Source organism: Bufo gargarizans, unplaced genomic scaffold, assembly GCF_014858855.1.
Source record: "Bufo gargarizans isolate SCDJY-AF-19 unplaced genomic scaffold, ASM1485885v1 original_scaffold_2114_pilon, whole genome shotgun sequence".
Classification (NCBI taxonomy): domain Eukaryota; kingdom Metazoa; phylum Chordata; class Amphibia; order Anura; family Bufonidae; genus Bufo; species Bufo gargarizans.
The window spans coordinates 176,545-200,004 of NW_025334648.1; the positions used below are offsets into that span (position 1 = coordinate 176,545).

The window sequence follows — 23,460 nt, forward strand, 5'->3', positions numbered from 1 at the left end:
CAACTCACTACCGTGGCCCCTGAGCAGCCCTACTCTTTCCCACCGCAGTCACCGGACGTGTGGTTGAGTATTGGGCCATGTGTCTATCAGGTGATTATTGTGGGTTTTATATCACTATATTTTTTTCCCATAGGATTTCCTTTTTCAAGTAGACAGTGGGGTCCCCTTTAGGACCACCTTATATAAACTAAGGTTAGTGTGTCCCAATTCTCTTGTATGGCTGTTAGTGAGCAGAGCAGGGACTGTCACCCACAGAGCAGGGACTGTCACCCACAGAGCAGGGACTGTCACCCACAGAGCAGGGACTGTCACCCAGCTTTTTCAGACTCAGCGAGGCGGAAAGCTGAATACTTAGGTTTGATTAGGTTGTGGTTTTACTATTCGGCGAGACTTGTGATGGGGCCACGTCCATAGTGGAATTCTAATGCGTTTCATTCTCTTCCTTTGTGTCTGGCCTCTCTTTCCCTGCGTCCTCTCTCTCTCTCGCCTCCCTCCCTCTGTCTGTCTTTCTCCATCTTGCATCTCTCTCTCCCCATGTGCTCCCCTCCTCTCCCACCCTGGCTCTTTCTGTCCCTGCCCCTTCCCGGGGCCTGCCCACCGGCCCTCCCTCTGTATACAGACAGGCAGGGGATGATTGGCAGGGGAGGGAGGAAACCTCTCAGCTCCCTCTCTTCTGCTACGTGCAAAGGAAAGAAATCCTGCCAGACAAATGATCATTTTTCTCTTACTAGCCAACCAGTGGTGAGTGGGAGCCCGGGGCATCAGGACCTTGCCCGTTCTATGCCAGAACCCATCGCAGTGCCCAACCGCAGCATTGGGATTCGCTATAAAGATCAACCTCTGGACCTTACATCTGCCTCTTCCCTGGGTGAGTCCACATCACCGGCTCATATGCCATTATAATAATGATACCCTCATGCAATACCGACCGACGGGCACCGTCACCCCGTTATTTCTGGGGAGTCGATACAGTTGAGCCATGTGGGCGAAAGGCTTAAGCCCTACGATGGTCCATGTGCCATGTAGGGTGCATTGCATTGCGGTAGACGCAGCGGATGGCGAGATCCAACTGTTTTATCTGCATTGCATCCGCTAGAACTTTGAATGGTGATTCAGTCCAATATTGGTTCTTAGGCTTCTCCGTGCACCCCCCCCCCCCCCTATAATTGCCTGTATCAGGCATGATGCCCGCAGCGCCTTTGCATGCATTGCTGTAATTTTCCATGCCGCTTTGTGGCATCTACTTCATATACCCCCCTCCCTATAAAGCAATATATGGTAATTCCCCCTTTGCATAGTTAAGGTGGTAATGACCCCCTTAAATCCCAGCTTTGCAGGGTGTCACTTTCCTGCATTTTCCTGTGCGTTGTGGTGCAGGTTCTACCCCCGGCCCTGTGCTGTTTGTATTTGTCTTTGCTCCCATGTGGAGCTTGCTGAAGGTGAATGCAGACTTGCAGGATTCATAGGGAAGAAAGGAGGGGGGGGGGGGGGGGGGGGGGTGTGTGCACTTTGGAAATGCTGGCCATTGGCAGACTGAGGGGAAATACACAAAAGCAGTTGTCCTGAGGCAGCCAGGCGGCGATGTCAGCGCCCTCGTGCACATATGTTGTGAAAAAATGACAGAAAAATGTACTGCGGAGAAACCGGTCCCCCCCCTGCTTGACAGTTGGTACGCTCCGGGGTGTTATAATGCTCAGTGCTGTAATATTACGCCTTGGCGATCTGCTTCTGTTGTCGGCCTTGTTCACATTGTGCGGCAAGTTGCTTAAAGGGGATTTACGGTTTGACTAAATTTTTTCACCTTCGATAAGATCTCTGCTTGCTGTTAGCGAATGGGAACATGTTGTATTTAGATGGAGCGGCCTAAAAAGACCTGGCCGTGCTCACACAGCTGACGGCCTGTCAGTACAGGCAGTGGAAGATGGCGCCAACGGGAGGGCGGGTAGCACGCTGGCGCGGTTTTCACTGCGTTGTTAATGCCCGTATGATTTTGGGCGCACTGTTGCCCACTCCATGTTGACCCTACCCTAAGTCCTCATGCACGCAACGGTATCATTTTTGCAGTTTGCAGATCATAAAATACGGACGCGGTCCGTGTGTCGCCTGCATTTTTTTTTTGCAGACCCATTGACTTCAATAGGTCGATATGCCGTATTTTTTTGCGGATGCAGAAAGCACATGGATGATCCGTGTACCTTCCGCATCCATATGTCTGTTCTGCAAAAAGGTATAACATGTCCAAAATGCAGACCACGATCCGTAAAAAAAAACGCGGATCCGCAATCTGGAATGTGTTCACTCACTGACAGCAAGCAGAGATATGATAACTGCCAGCAAACGAAACAAAGTCCTGTATATTAAAAGTTTTTCATAAAGGGTTATGTTCATACAACTGAAAACCCCCTTCAAGTGTGGAGTGCGTAAGGCCTGGGGTGACAGCACTTTGAGGGGCCCCCAGCCTACTCTGGTTTGGAGGGTCCATATGGGAAGTTACTCAGAGTTCCCCTGGACGGCGTTCTACAACATCTCCATTGACTTCTATGGTATCCCATGACGGCACTGACACTGGGCATCGCGCTGTACGGCGCTAGGGAAGTATTTGCAGGGATAGAGGTGGAATAACGTATACAGATGTAGCAGAGCTGAACCTGTTTGTATTACGCAGCAGGTTGCAATCTCACTTGATCCTCCGTACACATGCATGCTTTGCTCAGCTGAGCATGCATGGGTCCTAAAAGGGTTGAGGCTTTTGCCCTCAGGAATAAAAAGGGTTGGGCATGTTGAAATCCAACTGCCTGATCCATATCATCCCCCATATACACCATGTGGTTTGCGGGACGTGACCCTCTCAGCTCTGCTGTACATGACAGGATATTCACGGTCTCGGCAGTCTCCCGTCCATTTCCCGTGCTGTCTATTGCTCCCCGTTATCAGCCATTTCAGCCTTGTTGACTGTTCATCCAGAGCCTCCCTGTACACAGAGCCACGCAGCCGCACCGAGCAGACTCTCTCTATTTTACTTTGTGTTTCAGTCTCACGCCATTGTCAACGTCACTGCTTGCTGTCAATGAATAGAAACCTTTCCGGTTTGCCTCCGGATGGGGGTTTGTCACATTTCAATCAAGCCTGAACGACATCTAACCTGCTCTGAGTTTGTCGCAGTGTATCAGGCCAGATCGGTTCTGGAGTCTAGATGGTTGCCTAGACTGGATGCAAGAGTAACAAACCCTCAGCTGTGAGGCTCTGTACAATTTTTCAGCCTCAAGAGGTAAGCAAGAATGTTTTTGGTTTTCTGACAGCAAGCAGAGATCTTGAAAAGGGTGAAGTATTGAAATATTAGTAAGTTGAAGACATATTTATGTTCAGCCAGTCCATGGACAGGGTAATTAGGACTGCGGACCCCCCGCGGGGGCGGGGGGATTCTTCACCCCCCTCTTTCATCCTCTGCTTGCTGAATGCTTTTCACCAGACTTTACTAACAGGGAACTTCCTGAGATAACCTGACCCCTACTGAGCAGCGGCAGCCACTTACTGTACATACCTAACCTTCCAGCCGTATGTACACAGGTTATCTTGTGACACAAAAACAGTCGTCAGAATAAAGTAGAAAATTCCTTAAAGGAACACTCTACTGTGTTATGTCTAGCTGAAGGGGGCGGAGTATGACACAAGGAATCCCTCTGCTATGCTCCACCCCCTCTGCCCTAGACATAACACATAGCAGATATATCGAAACTGTCTAAATAGGTAAAACTCGCTTGGTTGCCCATAGCAACCAATCACAGCGCAGCTTTCATTCTACCAGAGCAGTTTTAAAAATGAAAGCTGAGCTCTGATTGGCTGCTAGGCAACAAAGCAAGAAAGACTTTTAAAGGGGAGTCACAGCCTGGACGGGTGTCACAAAATGCCCATTGGGTCACTTTTTGCAATCTTTTCCCATTGGTCAGCCATAAGAATAACAGAAGACAATAGCTCCAAGGGTCTCTGAAGAACTTAGCCAGTGTAAGGCCTCATGCACACGACCGTTCTGTTTTTTGCGGTCCGAAAACCGCGGATTCGTAAAAAACTTAAGCCGCCTTCCGCAATTTGCAGGACGGAACGGGCGGCTCATTGTAGACATGCCTATTCTTGTCCGCAAAATGGACAAGAATAGGACATGCTATATTTTTTTTGTGGGGCCTCGGAACGGAGTGCTGTCCGCATCTTTTGCAGCCCCATTAAAGTGAATGGGTCCGCACCCGAGCCGCAAAAACTGCGGCTCGGATGCGGACCCGAAAAACGTAGGCATAAGGCCTAATGCACAGGCAGCCTCAGGGAAGACTCACAGATCTAGTGGCATGTGCCTGGGTCATAGCATCTGTACTAACTCCATCCTTAACCCTTTCACCCCATGATGTGTGTTTTTTTTATTTTTATTTTTATTTATTTTTTTGGGAAAATGTTTTTTCCATAGAGAACTATAACATGCAGTCATTAGATTGCTATTCTCATAGACTCCAATGCACTAGCATTGGAGTCTATGAGAAAATTGCTTGTTTCCTATGGAGCCCTATTACAGGCAAGGGATCCATAGGAAATACTATGCAGCAGCCTCCTGTCATTCACAAAGACAGGGGCTGCTGCACACAAGCTCAGGCTCCTCCGATCGCCGCACGGGGGATCCGGAGCACCACCGGAAGCTCGCACTTTTGGTTTTCAGTGCTCTCAGATGCCGTGGTCAGGATTTACTGCTGCATTTCAGAGGGTAAATGTCCGCGATCAGCATTACTGCCGGTTGCGGACATGATCCGCGGGTGTTTGCTATAAGAAGCAGGTGGCTATGGCGCCCGCAGCGCTCAGGAGCCGGCGCCATCTTTAAAGACCCAGCCAGCGCCGTACTATTACGGCGCTGGTCGGGAAGGGGTTAAAGGGCATGTCCAAATGGCAAGCCCATAACTGGTGTTTCTGCTTCTCTCTTGGAAAGACCTGAACGTCCTGAGTCCTTTAGAGCAGCTCTAGTTTATGATGACTTAAAGGGAACCTGTCACCGGGATTTGATGTATAGAGCTGAGGACATGGGTTGCTAGATCGTCGCTAGCACATCCGCAATACCCAGTCCCCATAGCTCTGTGTGCTTTTATTGTGTAAAAAAAACGATTTGATACATATGCAAATTAACCTGAGATGAGTCCTGTCCCTGAGATGAGTCCAGCGTGAAGGAGCCCAGAACCACCCCGCATCCTCAGAATCTCCTCCTTGCTCCCCATCGTCAGAAAGCCAGAGCGCCGTAATTTTGCAGTGCGCGAGCTAGCGCATGCGCAGTTCCTTCCCTGAGGCTGATGCCAGCACAGGGAAGGAACACTATGAGGACACTGCGCATGCGCTAGCTCGCGCATCGCGAGATTACGGCGCTCTGGCTTTCTTACATCGGGGAGTAAGGAGGTGATTCTGAGGATGTGGGGCGGTGCTGGGCTCCTAAACGCTGGACTCATCTCACATACAGGACTCATCTCAGGTTCATTTGCATATGGATCAAATTATTTTTTTTTTTACACAATAAAAGCACACAGAGCTATGGAGACTGGGTATTGCGGATGTGCTGGCGGCTATCTAGCAGTCCATGTCCTCAGCTCTATACACAAAATCCCAGTGACAGGTTCCCTTTAATATTTGGTGCTCCAGTCCCTGACATTAATTGGTGTGTAGTCCCAATCTCTGGTGTTCAGAGATGTTTTGGCCATGTTTCTGGTTTCAAATGATTAGTGGTTTATTGCTCCAGTCCCTGGTATTTAGTGGTTTGTTGCACCAGTCCCTGGTATTTAGTGGTTTGTTGCTCCAGTCCCTGGTTTCCAGTGGTTTGTTGCTCCAGTCCCTGGTTTCCAGTGGTTTGTTGCTCCAGTCCCTGGTTTCCAGTGGTTTGTTGCTCCAGTGCCTGGTTTCCAGTGGTTTGTTGCTCCAGTCCCTGGTTTCCAGTGGTTTGTTGCTCCAGTCCTTGGTTTCCAGTGGTTTGTTGCTCCAGTCCCTGGTTTCCAGTGGTTTGTTGCTCCAGTGCCTGGTTTCCAGTGGTTTGTTGCTCCAGTCCCTGGTTTCCAGTGGTTTGTTGCTCCAGTCCCTGGTTTCCAGTGGTTTGTTGCTCCAGTCCCTGGTTTCCAGTGGTTTGTTGCTCCAGTCCCTGATATTTAATGGTTTGTTGCTCCAGTCCCTGGTATTTAGTGCTTTGTTGCTCCAGTTCCTGGTGCTAGTGTTTGTTTGTTTTTTGCCCCATTTCCTAGTATTTAGTGGTTTGTTGCTCCAGTCCCTAGTTTCCAGTGGTTTGTTGCTCCAGTCCCTGGTTTCCAGTGGTTTGTTGCTCCAGTCCGTGGTTTCCAGTGGTTTGTTGATCCAGTCCCTGGTTTCCAGTGGTTTGTTGCTCCAGTCCCTGGTATTTAGTGGTTTGTTGCTCCAGTCCCTGGTTTCCAGTGGTTTGTTGCTCCAGTCCCTGGTTTCCAGTGGTTTGTTGCTCCAGTCCCTGGTTTCCAGTGGTTTGTTGCTCCAGTCCCTGGTTTACAGTGGTTTGTTGCTCCAGTCCCTGATATTTAATGGTTTGTTGCTCCAGTCCCTGGTATTTAGTGCTTTGTTGCTCCAGTTCCTGGTGCTAGTGTTTGTTTGTTTTTTGCCCCATTTCCTAGTATTTAGTGGTTTGTTGCTCCAGTCCCTAGTTTCCAGTGGTTTGTTGCTCCAGTCCCTGGTATTTAGTGGTTTGTTGCTCCAGTCCCTGGTTTCCAGTGGTTTGTTGCTCCAGTCCGTGGTTTCCAGTAGTTTGTTGATCCAGTCCCTGGTTTCCAGTGGTTTGTTGCTCCAGTCCCTGGTATTTAGTGGTTTGTTGCTCTAGTCCCTGGTATTTAGTGGTTTGTTGCTCCAGTCCCTGGTTTCCAGTGGTTTGTTGCTCCAGTCCCTGGTTTCCAGTGGTTTGTTGCTCCAGTCCCTGGTTTCCAGTGGTTTGTTGCTCCAGTCCCTGGTTTCCAGTGGTTTGTTGCTCCAGTCCCTGGTTTCCAGTGGTTTGTTGCTCCAGTCCCTGGTTTCCAGTGGTTTGTTGCTCCAGTCCCTGGTTTCCAGTGGTTTGTTGATCCAGTCCCTGGTTTCCAGTGGTTTGTTGCTCCAGTCCCTGGTATTTAGTGGTTTGTTGCTCCAGTCCCTGGTTTCCAGTGGTTTGTTGCTCTAGTCCCTGGTATTTAGTGGTTTGTTGCTCCAGTCCCTGGTTTCCAGTGGTTTGTTGCTCCAGTCCCTGGTTTCCAGTGGTTTGTTGCTCCAGTCCCTGGTTTCCAGTGGTTTGTTGCTCCAGTCCCTGGTTTCCAGTGGTTTGTTGCTCCAGTCCGTGGTTTCCAGTGGTTTGTTGATCCAGTCCCTGGTTTCCAGTGGTTTGTTGCTCCAGTCCGTGGTTTCCAGTGGTTTGTTGATCCAGTCCCTGGTTTCCAGTGGTCTGTTGCTCCAGTCCCTGGTATTTAGTGGTTTGTTGCTCCAGTCCCTGGTTTCCAGTGGTTTGTTGCTCTAGTCCCTGGTATTTAGTGGTTTGTTGCTCCAGTCCCTGGTTTACAGTGGTTTGTTGCTCCAGTCCCTGGTTTACAGTGGTTTGTTGCTCCAGTCCCTGGTTTCCAGTGGTTTGTTGCTCCAGTCCCTGGTTTCCAGTGGTTTGTTGCTCCAGTCCCTGGTTTCCAGTGGTTTGTTGCTCCAGTCCCTGGTTTCCAGTGGTTTGTTGCTCCAGTCCCTGGTTTCCAGTGGTTTGTTGCTCCAGTCCCTGGTTTCCAGTGGTTTGTTGCTCCAGTCCCTGGTTTCCAGTGGTTTGTTGCTCCAGTCCCTGGTTTCCAGTGGTTTGTTGCTCCAGTCCCTGGTTTCCAGTGGTTTGTTGCTCCAGTCCCTGGTTTCCAGTGCGTTGTTGCTCCAGTCCCTGGTGCTAGTGTTTGTTTGTTTTTTGCCCCATTTTCTAGTATTTAGTGGTTGTCCATGATATTCAGTGGTTTGTTGCCCTAGTACTTGGGTCAGCAGCCAACCACTGGGACTGTTCCTAAAGGTAGCGGCCTGATGGCTGCATTTCAGTAAAGACCAGATGACTGCATAGGGCTTGAATGGTGAATTTACGCTATTTTTGTTATTGTACTTTTTGTTCTTTTCTCATGACATAGACATAATTTTAAATGTATTAGCATCTTTATCCTTTATTGGTACTCTGAGCCATATAAATAGGACATGCATCACACATGAGGCAATGCGGGATTGGATTTTAAGCTTTTATTAGATGTGTAATTATGATTTCTGTTGTGTTTTTTGACTATTTTTAGTACCTGTTCCAGTTTAATGTGACATTTGAGACTCAACGTCAGTGCACCATGTTTGAAGAGATACTCTGTCAGAGTACAGCTTTACCTAAAGTACACCTACACCCCTAACATAGCTGTACCCTATTAGCATATCAGGTCACAGACTGTTTTTTAATTAATAGCATCATTATGGATGTGCATATAATGAGGTATCTGCATACGGGATTAGCTGAGCATCTTCCAGGTTGGCGTTATGTACTGTATAAATATTAAGATTAAATGCCACTCATTCTCATTCAGCCTAGTATGACATCACTCATTTCCACTTCTTACAAAAATCTGATTAATAAAGCATGCTGAGATAAAGGATAGCGTAGTGCCGCTGCACTATTCCCCCTCCTCTGCTCAGCACTGTCCCAGTCTAGGTCTGCTGGTTAAGAAACTGGGAAGTGCTGTGTCTTGTAGCTTTATTAGTCAGATTTTTCTAAAAATGTTTGTAGTCATCGTTATGAATGTGTGTATAATCAGGGGTGCACCTAGCCTTCCTGCTGCCTGAGGCGAAAACTGAAACAGCGTCCACCCCCTCCCCAATACCAATTTCTTAACCTAAACCCTTCCCTTCAGCTCATGGCCCTTCGGCTGTCCTATCCCTCTTAGGCCTCATGCACACGACCGTTTTTTTTTAAGGTCTGCAAAAATGGGGTCCGTAGGTCCGTGATCCGTGACCGTTTTTTCGTCCGTGGGTCTTCCTTGTTTTTTGGAGGATCCACGGACATGAAAAATGAAAAAAAAATCTAAGTCAAGTTTGCCATTGAAATGATAGGAAAAAACGGACACGGATCACGGACACGGATCACGGACACGGATGACAATCTTGTGTGCATCCGTGATTTTTCACGGACCCATTGACTTGAATGGGTCCGTGAACCGTTGGCCGTGAAAAAAATAGGACAGGTCATATTTTTTTCACGGCCAGGAAAAACGGATCACGGACGCGGCTGCCAAACGGTGCATTTTCCGATTTTTCCACGGACCCATTGAAAGTCAATGGGTCCGCAAAAAAAAACGGAGAACGGCACAACGGCCACGGATGCACACAACGGTCGTGTGCATGAGGTTTTAGGCCTAGTTCACACAAACTTTTTTTTTGCGAGTGTACGGGCCGTTTTTTTGTGTTCCGCATACGGTCCGTATACGGAACCATTCATTTCAATGGTTCCGCAAAAAAAACTGAATGTGTTCCGTATGCATTCCGTTTCCGTATTTCCGTTCCGTTGAAAGATAGAGCTTGTCCTATATTTGGCCGTAAATCATGGGTCGTGGCTCCATTCAAGTCAATGGGTCCGCAAAAAAAACGGAACACATACGGAAATGCATCCGTATGTCTTCCGTTTCCGTTCCGTTTTTTATGAACCATCTATTGAAAATGTTATGGCCAGCCCAATTTTTTCTATGTAATTACTGTATACTGTACATGGCATACGGAAAAACGGAACGGAAAAACGGAAAGGAAAAACGGAAAGGAAACGGAAACACAACGGAACTCAAAAACGGAACAACGGATCCGTGGACACTAAACCCTGAAAAACAAGAAAAAAAGAAGCATAACCTGCTCAGAAACATTTGTCTTTAGTCTTTTCTTCATGGACATCTGAAAAACTGGTGTAGAAAGCAGTAAAACAGATGTTCCTGCTTCTCCATCTTCAGCTAGAGATGGGCTCTGATTTATTTCGGTAGACTTACTGTATTATTAAGCAGGTCCATAGAACTTATTTATTTTACTCACTTAGTGCCAACATATTCCGCAGCGTATTAGGCTAGTTTCACACTAGCGTTTACCATCTCCTCCTGCCGAGGATGTCTGGATCCGGCAGTGCTGAGCGCTACCTGACACCCGCCGGCCAGTAGAATGCCAGATCGGCCTGTTTTTGAACCGGAGCGGTTTCTGTCTGGCTAATTCTCGGCATGTTTGCCAAGTTGCAGCCAGATCTCTGCCGCTCCCCACGATAGTCAATGGGGCCAGACGGTGATCTGGCAGCTTCCGGCAGTGCCGGATTCAGAAATCTACAGCAGGCTGCTCCCTGTCGGAGGTGGTTAACGCTAGTGTGAAACTAGCCTTACAGCCATTATCATCATGAAGTATTTTACCCAGCTTTCCTGGGACCCTGAATGACAAATCTTTCTAGCTATGCCAGGGGCGTCGCTAGGTCAAAACATTCCTCTGATGTTTTATCCAAGTCCTGCCTGCCAGATAGATACAACTGTATTGCAGTCCTCAGTACAATTGAATCAAATGGACTGCAAGAGCTGAGGGACCTGTGATGACCTCACATGTCATGTGATCAGTTCTAAATGCAGTAGCTGAAAAGGACCTGCGGTTGTTCAACTTAGAGAATTGGGCCATATGCATTGGTGCTTGGGCCCCGGATCTTTTGAGACCCTAGCAACGCCGCAGATATGCTACAGTATAGAGAATTTGCCACTGGGCTTCTTACTCAGCTTTTCCAGGCTCCTGATTTACCAGTTCATCAATAAGCTGATCTGGCATTCTGCAGTCTGGGAAAGCTGGGTAACAATCTCTACAGATGGTGATGGGGCATATTGTTCTATAAAATACACACGATGCCGCCCTGATATAGTGTGTGAATCTGTGATAGGACACCAGGGCAGCATAATCTGTTGTCACCAATGCAGCTGCACAGTGTTGTTGTCACCCAGCTTTTCCAGAACCCTGAGCGGCAAGTTGGTCCAACTGTACGATGGGATTTATCAAGACATAACATGGAAAATTTGGAATTCAGCAGTCTGGGAAAGCTGGGTAACAACCTCAGCAGAGATGTAATGGAGGCCACATTTGGTATATACTATATCCATAAATATAATATCAAGACGAATATATATATTATATACTATATATGCATAGTGATCTCCAGCATTCCTCCCCATGGTACCCAGCTTTCCAAAGCGGCTGAAAGGCAAATCTGCAGAATTATCAGTGAAGGGAGGAATTATCACTGCTAACTGGGGAGATGAGCTATTCAGCTGTATGTAATATGGCTGGTACTATGTATATACTAGAGCTGGTACTATTGTCACTATGGCTGGTACTATGTATATACTAGAGCTGGTACTATTGGCACTATGGCTGGTACTATGTATATACTAGAGCTGGTACTATTGGTACTATGGCTAATACTATGTATATACTAGAGCTGGTACTATTAGTACTATGTATATACTTGAGCTGGTACTATTGTCACTATGGCTGGTACTATGTATATACTAGAGCTGGTACTATGTATATACTTGAGCTGGTACTATTGGCACTATGGCTGGTACTATGTATATACTAGAGCTGGTACTATTGGCACTATGGCTGGTACTATGTAGATACTAGAGCTGGTACTATTGGTACTATGTATATACTTGAGCTGGTACTATTGGTACTATGGCTGGTACTATGTATATACTTGAGCTGGTACTATTGGCACTATGGCTGGTACTATGTATATACTAGAGCTGGTACTATTGGCACTATGGCTGGTACTATGTAGATACTAGAGCTGGTACTATTGGTACTATGTATATACTTGAGCTGGTACTATTGGTACTATGGCTGGCACTATTTATATACTAGAGCTGGTACAATTGGCACTATGGCTGGTACTATGTATATACTAGAGCTGGTACTATGGCTGACACTATTTAGATACTAGAGCTGGTACTATGGCTGACAGACACTATTTATATACTAAAGCTGGTACTATTGTCACTATGGCTGGTACTATGTATATACTTGAGCTGGTACTATTCGTATAATGCAGGGGTGTAGCTATAGGGGGTGCAGAGGTAGCAGTCGCTACCGGGCCCAGGAGCCTGAAGTGGCCCAAAGACACTTGTGCCGCATTAAAAGACACACAAAGCACTGAGGGAGGGGGGGCCTAAGCTGAACTCTTGCACCGGGGCCCATGAGCCTTTAGTTACGCCCCTGGTATAATGGCTGGTACTATGTATATACTTGAGCTGGTACTATTGGTACTATGGCTGGTACTATGTATATACTTGAGCTGGTACTATTGGCACTATGGCTGGTACTATGTATATACTAGAGCTGGTACTATTGGCACTATGGCTGGTACTATGTAGATACTAGAGCTGGTACTATTGGTACTATGTATATACTTGAGCTGGTACTATTGGTACTATGGCTGGTACTAGGTATATACTAGAGCTGGTACTATTGTCACTATGGATGGTACTATGTATATACTAGAGCTGGTACTATGGCTGACAGACACTATTTATATACTAGAGCTGGTACAATTGGCACTATGGCTGGTACTATGTATATACTAGAGCTGACACTATTTAGATACTAGAGCTGGTACTATGGCTGACAGACACTATTTATATACTAAAGCTGGTACTATTGTCACTATGGCTGGTACTATGTATATACTTGAGCTGGTACTATTCGTATAATGCAGGGGTGTAGCTATAGGGGGTGCAGAGGTAGCAGTCGCTACCGGGCCCAGGAGCCTGAAGGGGCCCAAAGACACTTGTGCCGCATAAAAAGACACACAAAGCACTGAGGGAAGGGGGGCCTAAGCTGAACTCTTGCACCGGGGCCCATGAGCCTTTAGTTACGCCCCTGGTATAATGGCTGGTACTATGTATATATTTGAGCTGATACTATTGGCACTGTGGCTGGTACTATGTATATACTAGAGCTGATACTATTGGCACTGTGGCTGGTACTATGTATATACTAGAGCTGATACTATTGGCACTGTGGCTGGTACTATGTATATACTAGAGCTGGCACTATGGCTGACACTATTTATATACTAGAGCTGGTACTATTGGCACTATGTCTGGTACTATGTATATACTAGAGCTGGTACTATTGGCACTATGTCTGGTACTATGTATATACTTGAGCTGGTACAATGGCTGACACTATTTATATACTATAGCTGGTACTATTGGCACTATGGTTGGTACTATGTATGTACTAGAGCTGGTACTATTGGTACTCTGGCTGGTACTATTTATATACTAGAGCTGGTACTATTGGCACTATAGCTGGTACTATGTATGTACTATTGGCACTATGGCTGGTACTATGTATATACTTGAGCTGGTACTATCGGCACTATGGCTGGTACTATGTATATACTTGAGCTGGTACTATTGACACTATGGCTGGTACTATGTATATACTAGAGCTGGTACTGTTGGCACTATGGCTGGTACTATGTATGTACTAAAGCTGGTACTATATTTTGGTACTCTATTTTGTATTATTAGAAACTAGAAGATTCCTTCCAACACAATGGCCATGCTCACTATGTAGACTAAATGTATCCAGGCTAAGCCCAGCCTCCTCCTGCTCAGTGTTCTGCCTCACGTGCACTGGCATCAGAGAGGGATGGAGAGAAGTCATGGCTGCAGCCAGAGAGAACAGCGGACTGCTTTTATAGTTTAGTTTTCATCATCTGCTATTGTGATATCTGACAAAACAAGAGCAAACAACAAAGACACATGAGGAGATTATAGTACGTTTTGTTGGTAGTTTATTTTTTCTTTGGATTCTGGCTTTAGTTTCCCTTTAACAGTTCTTACAATGTTCTGATTAATAAAGCGGGATGAGATAATGGATGGCACAGTGCCACTGTTGTTTTCCCCTCCTTTCCTCTCAACACAGTGCCAGTCCAACTATGTGTTGGTTAGGCTAGTTTTACTCTGGCACACTGTTCTGGCAAACTCTCCACTTGTCTGCCGAAACAGCGTACAGATATCTGCCGAACCCCATTGTACTTTTTGGGGACAGCAGGCAGTCCGTTTGTATCTGGCAGCGTCGGATCCTGAGGACTTTGGCAGGCTGTTCTCTGCCAAAACAGTCTGCCGGAATTCACAATGTAAATGTGAAAGTAGCCTGCAGAGACCAGGAAGTGCTGTGCCTTGTAGCTTTACTAATCAGATTTACAGATGTACAGTTGTGTTCAAAATAATAGCAGTGTGTTTAAAAAGGTGAATAAAGCTCAAAATCCTTCTAATAGCTTTTATTTCCATCCACACAAATGCATTGGGAACACTACACATTCTATTCCAAATCAAAACATGAAGAAAAATATATAAAATTTGTGTTGTTCCTTTAAAAAATTGAAGAAAAGTGAATATTAGACTGTTCAAAAAAATAGCAGTGTTTGTATTCTTCTTTACAAACTCAAACACTCGCTATATAAACTGAAAAAAAATAAAGATTTAGCTTTCCTTTGAATCCCGTCACTAATATTCAGTTGTATGACCGCTGTCTCTGAGAACTGCTGGACGTCTGTGCTGCTCGGAGTCACCACCTTCTGCCCCTGTGACCAGGTTCTCCAGCCCAGGATGGTTGGACGACATTCCACAGTTCTTCTCTATTTCTTGGTTTTGCCTCAGAAACTGCATTTTTGATGTCGCCCCACAAGTTTTCTATTGGATTAAGATCTGGGGATTGGGCCGGCCGCTCCATAACGTCAATCTTGTTGGTCTGGAACCAAGATGTTGCCCGTTTACTGGTGTGTTTGGGGTCGTTGTCTTGTTGGAACACCCATTTCAAGGGCATTTCCTCTTCAGCATAAGGCAGCAGGACCTCCTCAAGTATTCTGATGTATTCACACTGATCCATGATCCCTGGTCTGCGATAAATAGGCCCCACACCATAGTATGAGAAGCATCCCCATATCATGATGCTGGTCCACCATGCTTCACTGTCTTCACAGTGCACTGTGGCTGGAATTCAGTGTTTGGGGGTCGTCTGACAAACTGTCTCCGGCCACTAGACCGTGGGACTTTGCGGGGGCTTCTTGAAGAGAGCTCGGCTTCACATAGGCGTCTTCTATCTGTAACAGTTCTCATAGGGAACTTCAGACCTTCTTTCATCTTCCTGGAGCCGATTGTTGGCCGAGTCCTTGCCATTTTGGCTATTCTTCTATCCATTTGAATGGTAGTTTTTAGCTTTCTTCTACATCTTTTAGGTTTTGGTTGCCATTTTAAAGCATTTGTGATCATTTTAGCTGAGCAGCCTATCATTTTCTGCACTTTATATGTTTCCCCCTTTCCAATCAACTTTTTATTCAAGGTACGCTGTTCTTCTGAACAATGTCTGGAACGACCCATTTTCCTCAGAATTTCAGAGAGAAATGCACTGTAATCAGCATGTACAACATTCGCTGCCTTCCTTCCTTAAATAAGGGCAATAATTGCCACCTGTTTTTCAAAGAATGAATGACCTCACTCATTGAACTCCACACTGCTATTATTTTGAACATGTCCCTTTCAATTAGTGATTGAATTACACAGAATCAGCAGCATGCATGTCATGACTGTTGGGTCTGTTGGATTTCTATTGCTCTACTACACCTGCTAGTAAATTGTTTGCCATGTAGAAATGTAATTTCTACCAAAAACAGTGATTGATCAGGTTAGTGATGTCTGACTGCTATTATTTTGAACAGAACTGTATGTAAGCATCATTATGGATGAGTGTATAATGAAATGTCTGCATACTGAATTGCTTTGTCACATTCCACGTTGGGATGGTGTGGTGAATAAATATTAAGACTAAATGCCATTCTTCATTTTTGGTAATTTAAATTCAGCATGGAATTATATTTCACTCATTTCCTAGTGACACTTCTTGCAAAAATCTGATTTATAAAGCGGGCTGAGATAAGGGATGGCATCAGGGGTGGACTGGGAACCTAAAGTGGCCTGGGAAAAAATAAATAAATAAAAATGGCCCCATGTTGTAGACAGGTCCAAATTGACAAAAGGCAGGCCAATATAGTAGGCAGGACCAAGTGTTTCAAGTGAGTACATGGATTTCTCTATGCTGCAGAGGATTACTATAGTATAAAACAGCGCCCATGCCTACTTGTTACCTATTAATACTACAGTGAGCAGGGGCCCGGTGTGATAGAATACAGTGACTGCATCGGGCCCCGCTGCCATTACAACACCAGATGCCGGCCCCCACCCCTCCTCCCTCCCTGTTGATACACCACTGGCAGCATCGCGGTCAGCGATGTATCAGTGTAAATGGCAGTATTCGCCCCATAAGACGCACCTTTGGGAGGGGGGAGTGCGTCTTATAGGGCGAAAAATATGGTACAAATTGTGATCCTAGTCATTAACTCCAACTCAACCAAACCATAACCATACATCAGAGTCCTTCCCATCACAGGATGACTATCGAAACCACCCTCTTTAGAACCACGGCCAACATTCGACAAAATAGGGGTGGGCGGGAAGGGCGCACAAAGTATCCGGCTCCACGGGCAGGTGCAAACGAAAGGCAACCCGGCCCGCGGGGCACAGACACTTATAGCCCATTTACCGTCCCCTTCCACCAATCGGACCATTGTTACCAGGGTCCGGGTAACCCTACCCCGGAACCCTGGGTCACAATAGGTCAATCAATCTGACCAATCAAATGGAAATCACCAGGCAGAATCAAACTTCTGCCCAGCGATCCTGACTAGAAGCGGGAAAACTTTTCCCTCCAAAATCACAGGCTAAAAATAGCCTTACCATCACTGGGCAGAAAACCTGTGATGGTCACCTAAAGGTCAGCAGGCAATGCGAGTACCGCTCCTTAATGTCCGGGGTCCCTCCATTCCATCTCTCTTATGCCTTCTATTATTCCCAGTCATCAACCCTTTGATGCCAGGGAGATTCAGGAAAGGGTGAACCATTCCTGCCCCATCTTCTTGATGGCTATCGTCCGCTGTCCCTTTATAAGCAGCCGCCGCTCACTAGGGCCCCTGTGCTTTGTCAGGACATGACCTGAGTGCCTTGTGCAGATGCCAGGGCCCCGCGCTTATCACTTTAATGAATGCAATTAGCATGTGGATGAGAATGTCAGGCTTGTAAACAGCACTTGCTGCACAAGAGCTAATGAATGGAAGAGCCGGGGGAAGAGGCCTCCAGCTGTCCGCTTCACATAGGCCTGAGTGTGACAGATAGCTACAGATGTAGCAGAGCTGATTTTGTCATTTGGCAATTTGTGGTTTTGCACAGGACTGCAGGTGTCATTTGCACATCTCATTGTGATATCCTGGAAAACCATGCTCCCTTAAAAAAGGGGAGACCTCCCGGACCCCCAGAAGGGCTGTCAACACTCCCGAACAGCTCAAGGAGAGCCGCTTCCTACCGTAGGTGGTGCCAGGATGCTGCGTCATTTGGCATACCTAGATACAGCCCCTGCGCCCAGATCTACTCTGAAAGGGCATGACACATCATGAAAGAGGCAGAGCCTTCCTTGAAAGGCAGAGCGTTCCATGACCACCCGTATGGAAAGTATATGGAAAATTCCTTTAAATGACAAATTCCTCACTGCTACATCTTTATAATATAACATAATATACGCTACTTAAAGGGCGGTCCCCTCAAGAAACTTTGATGCGTCCAATAAATATGATGGATGGGGGGGTTACCTGACGTGATGGTGCCAGGTCCCCGGTCCTAGAACAGTCATGTACTAGTCATGTTTTGTAACAGCTTGACATTTGGGGGCGGTTTATGACACCGCCCAATAAAAAAACTTCTTTGCTGCTTGTATCAACCAATCACGGCACAGCTTTCATTTCATGTTCCAGCCTTTAAAAATGTAAGCTGCGCTGTGATTGGTTGCTGTGGGCAAGAAAAGCAGTTTTTCTTTTACAGCTCGGGTCTGTTTTGCTCTCTCGGGCCCTGCTAGGACTTGGCTGACACAGGTGGCCCCGTAGCACCGGGGTATTGTATTGTGCGTCCTGCCGGCCCTGTGTGTGGTTCCTGCCTGGAGGACAGCTGCTCAATGTGGGTTTATGTCAGAGAAGCGGAGATTTATCTGTCTCCAGCGAGCTTTTCATCCATGCCCCAGGGGGCCGAATAATATTATCCATATTGTAATAACTTTTCATTTTACAGTGGTATAAAAAATAAATCGGCCACAGCCGAGCGGATCCCCCGCTGATGTCATCACCCCTGTCCCCCTGACATCATGAACAAAGTTAAACTTCATTCCCTGCTAAGTCTTTTATATACACAGAAATAAAGAATTGTGCTAATTGCCTGGTAATGATTCTGGTGCCGGTATTATAGTAGTTATATCCTTGTACATAACGGCAGTATTATAGTAGTTATATTCTTGTACATAGGAGGCAGTATTATAGTAGTTATATTCTTGTACATAGGAGGCAGTATTATAGTAGTTATATTCTTGTACATAGGAGCAGTATTATAGTAGTTATATTCTTGTGCATAGGAGCAGTATTATAGTAGTTATATTCTTGTACATAGGAGCAGTATTATAGTAGTTATATTCTTGTACATAGGAGGCAGTATTATAGTAGTTATATTCTTGTACATAGGAGCAGTATTATAGTAGCTATATTCTTGTACATAGGAGCAGTATTATAGTAGTTATATTCTTGTACATAACGGCAGTATTATAGTAGTTATATTCTTGTACATAGGAGGTAGTATTATAGTAGTTATATTCTTGTACATAGGAGGCAGTATTATAGTAGTTATATTCTTGTACATAGGAGCAGTATTATAGTAGTTATATTCTTGTACATAGGAGCAGTATTATAGTAGTTATATTCTTGTACATAGGAGGCAGTATTATAGTAGTTATATTCTTGTACATAGGAGCAGTATTATAGTAGTTATACTCTTGTACATAGGCGCAGTATTATAGTAGTTATATTCTTGTACATAACGGCAGTATTATAGTAGTTGTATTCTTGTACATAGGAGGCAGTATTATAGTAGTTATATTCTTGTACATAGGAGCAGTATTATAGTAGTTATATTCTTGTACATAGGAGCAGTATTATAGTAGTTATATTCCTGTACATAGGAGCAGTATTATAGTAGTTATACTCTTGTACATAGGAGCAGTATTATAGTAGTTATATTCTTGTACATAGGAGCAGTATTATAGTAGTTATATTCCTGTACATAGGAGCAGTATTATAGTAGTTATATTCTTGTACATAGGAGCAGTATTATAGTAGTTATATTCTTGTACATAGGAGCAGTATTATAGTAGTTATACTCTTGTACATAGGAGCAGTATTATAGTAGTTATACTCTTGTACATAGGAGCAGTATTATAGTAGTTATATTCTTGTACATAGGAGGTAGTATTATAGTAGTTATATTCTTGTACATAGGAGCAGTATTATAGTGGTTATATTCTTGTATATAGGAGCAGTATTATAGTAGTTATATTCTTGTACATAGGAGGAGTATTATAGTAGTTATATTCTTGTACATAGGAGCAGTATTATAGTAGTTATATTCTTGTACATAGGAGCAGTATTATAGTAGTTATATTCTTGTACATAGGAGGCAGTATTATAGTAGTTATATTCTTGTACATAGGAGGCAGTATTATAGTAGTTATATTTTTGTACATAACGGCAGTATTATAGTAGTTATATTCTTGTACATAGGAGCAGTATTATAGTAGTTATATTCCTGTACATAGGAGCAGTATTATAGTAGTTATACTCTTGTACATAGGAGCAGTATTATAGTAGTTATATTCTTGTACATAGGAGCAGTATTATAGTAGTTATATTCCTGTACATAGGAGCAGTATTATAGTAGTTATATTCTTGTACATAGGAGCAGTATTATAGTAGTTATATTCTTGTACATAGGAGCAGTATTATAGTAGTTATACTCTTGTACATAGGAGCAGTATTATAGTAGTTATACTCTTGTACATAGGAGCAGTATTATAGTAGTTATATTCTTGTACATAGGAGGTAGTATTATAGTAGTTATATTCTTGTACATAGGAGCAGTATTATAGTGGTTATATTCTTGTATATAGGAGCAGTATTATAGTAGTTATATTCTTGTACATAGGAGGAGTATTATAGTAGTTATATTCTTGTACATAGGAGCAGTATTATAGTAGTTATATTCTTGTACATAGGAGCAGTATTATAGTAGTTATATTCTTGTACATAGGAGGCAGTATTATAGTAGTTATATTCTTGTACATAGGAGGCAGTATTATAGTAGTTATATTCTTGTACATAGGAGGCAGTATTATAGTAGTTATATTTTTGTACATAACGGCAGTATTATAGTAGTTATATTCTTGTACATAGGAGCAGTATTATAGTAGTTATATTCTTGTACATATGAGCAGTATTATAGTAGTTATATTCTTGTACATAGGAGTAGTATTATAGTAGTTATATTCTTGTACAAAGGAGGCAGTATTATAGTAGTTATATTCTTGTACATAGGAGGCAGTATTATAGTAGTTATATTCTTGTACATAGGAGGCAGTATTATAGTAGTTATATTCTTGTACATAGGAGGCAGTATTATAGTAGTTATATTCTTGTACATAGTAGCAGTATTATAGTAGTTATATTCTTGTACATAGGAGCAGTATTATAGTAGTTATATTCTTGTACATAGGAGCAGTATTATAGTAGTTATATTCTTGCATATAGGAGGCAGTATTATAGCAGTTATATTCTTTTACATAGGAGGCAGCATTATAGCAGTTACTATAGTATTATTCTTGTAGTGAAAATCTCACCATGTCCAGCAAGCCATGATGTAATGTCCACACTGATACAGTTCTGTGTTTCCTTCCTATCATAGACTTGTCTAACCGGAGTCATAGCCCCATTTGCTTATAGTGTAAACATCAGTAGGATCTCACTGTGCTTTGTACACACCATAGCTGGTCCTGTGACACCTGCACACTCAAGAATGTCCCTTTGTCCTGCCCATAGTCAGCTGGTGTCAGATGTTTGCCTGTAAGATCTGTACATTTCAGAACATTTGGTTATTGCTTGTTTTCTTTGTAGCATCTCACGTTGAGACAGAGTTTGTCCTCTCGGGATAAACTCTATCCAGTGGCCACTTCCCCCAATAAAGAGCTGATTGAGGTTGGGGGCGTTCAGCTGTTACTTAGCTGGTGACTAGAATGGGGGCGCTATTATGGGGAAACTCTGGGTTCTGTATTGATACAGTAAAAGTTGTCCCAATTGTTCAAGGACCATTACAGGGGCAGAAATCAGGGAGTGTGAAATGAGTCTAATTATCATCCTTACCCCTCTGACCTTGCCTCTCGACATAGGATTTTACCAATTGTGACATGTTTGAGCAATTTTCTTGAATGCCCGCCATCCGCCCTGACAGCTGCCGCACTCTACCCTTTAGCAGATTAGATGATTTGAAGGGATAAATCTAATCTCTTACAATCAGATCAGTAAATCAAGGCTCATAACATTGAGTTGCTGGGCTTAAATTACTTTGCTGAAAGGTTCAGCTATGGGCTTTCCTCCAGCATATCGGTAGGCTGGCGACACTTGCCGGATGCGAGTTATCTCAGAGGAAAGTCAACATTTATGAAAATAGTAGCTACTTAGCATATCAGAATTAAAGGGGTTGTCCCACGAAAAATATTCTACAGTTTTCAAACCAGCGCTTGGATCTGAGTAGTTTAGTAATTGCATGTATTCAAAAATGTTGTATAGCCACTGAGTTATTCAATAAAATGTATCTGTATAGCGCCACCTGCTGTTTTTTTCTTATTTCTTTGTCCTGCTCATGGAGAAGGCCGCACATGCTCAGTTTCATCCGTGGACACGCCACCTGAGCTGTGATAGGGAGAACATGGACACGCCCCCTGAGCTGTGATTGGGAGAACATGGACACGTCCCCTGAGCTGCAGCAGAATAGACACTCCACTTGAGATGTCAGATTGATATCAATCTAGCAGAGCAATGAATTAGGAGATCTCTGGATGCATGTGGGGTACAGGGCTGGTTCTAACTTTGTTAGAAATAGTTTGTCATGCACTATGTGATACAGTCCTGATCAAAAGTTTAAGACAACTTGAAAAATGGCAGAAAATCATATTTAGCATGGCTGGATCTTAACAAGGTTCTAAGTAGAGCTTCAACATGCAACAAGAAGAAATGGGAGTGAGACAGAACATTTTTTGAGCATTCAATTTAATGACAGCAACGAATAAACTTAAACTGGCTGTTTTTCAGCTGATCAAAAGTTTAGGACCACGCCTCCCAAAAAAAACTAAACCCCCCAAAACAGAAATCCAACTTCTAAACATGAACTCAGTAATGAGTAGCTCCGCCGTTATTGTTGATCACTTCAAAAATTTATTTTGCCATGCTTGATGCAAGCGTTTCCATGAGGTGAGTGGGAACATTTCTCCAAGTGGTGAAGACGGCCGCACGAAGGCCATCTACTGTCTGGAACTGTTGTCCATTTTTGTAAACTTCCCTTGCCATCTATCCCCAAAGGTTCTCAATTGGATTTAGATCAGTGGAATGGTGGGTCAGGATGGGCCAAAAGAGTGATGTTATTCTCCTGGAAGAAGTCCCTTTTCCTGCGGGCATTGTGTACTGTAGCGTTGTCCTGTTGAAAAACCCAGTCACAGACGAGGGCCCTCAGTCATGAGGAATGCTCTTTGCAACATCTGGACACAGTCAGCGGCCATTTGACGCCCCTGCACTTTCTGAAGCTCCATTGTTCCACTGAAGGAAAAGGCACCCCAGACCATAATGGGGCCCCCTCCACTGTGGCGCGTAGAAAACATATCAGGCGGGATCTGCTTGTCATGCCAGTAACGTTGGAAACCATCAGGACCATCAAGGTAAAATTTTTCTCATCAGAGAATAAAACTTTCTTCCACCTTTGAATGTCCCATGTTTGGTGCTCTCTTGCAAAGTCCAAACGAGCAGTTCTGTGACGTTCAAGGAGACGAGGTCTTTGAAGACGTTTTTTGTTTTTGAAGCCCTTCAGTCTCAGATGCCGTCTGATGGTTATGGGGCTGCAGTCAGCACCAGTAAGGGCCTTAATTTGGGTCGAGGATCGTCCAGTGTCTTGACGGACAGCCAATTGGATCCCCGGCTCAGTGCTGGTGAAATTTTTTGGGGTCTTCCACTTGACTTTTTTGTTCCATAACCCTCAGGATCATTTAAGAAATTCCAAATGACTGTCTTACTGCGTCCCACCTCAGCAGCGATGGCGCGCTGTGAGAGACCCTGCTTATGCAGTTCAACTACCCGACCACGTTCAAAAAGGGAGAGTTTTTGCCTTTGCCATCACAACGTGTGACTACCTGACAGAAAATGACAATGAATCCACATTT

The 23,460-nt window shown here is 44.5% G+C and overlaps 1 protein-coding gene across 2 annotated transcripts in view; it reads left to right on the top strand.

The window, feature by feature from the left end:
• The first annotated feature begins 634 nt into the window (after positions 1 to 634).
• RNF24 (ring finger protein 24) overlaps positions 635 to 23,460 on the top strand; it is a 93,089-nt gene continuing 70,263 nt past the window's right edge. For both annotated transcript variants that reach the window (XM_044274880.1, XM_044274879.1), the window contains exon 1: positions 635 to 868. Coding sequence is in view for 1 of the 2 variants with exons in the window: in XM_044274879.1 (XP_044130814.1) it covers positions 781 to 868 (88 nt within the window). In the remaining variant the exon portion in view is untranslated. The remainder of the gene's footprint in view (positions 869 to 23,460) is intronic.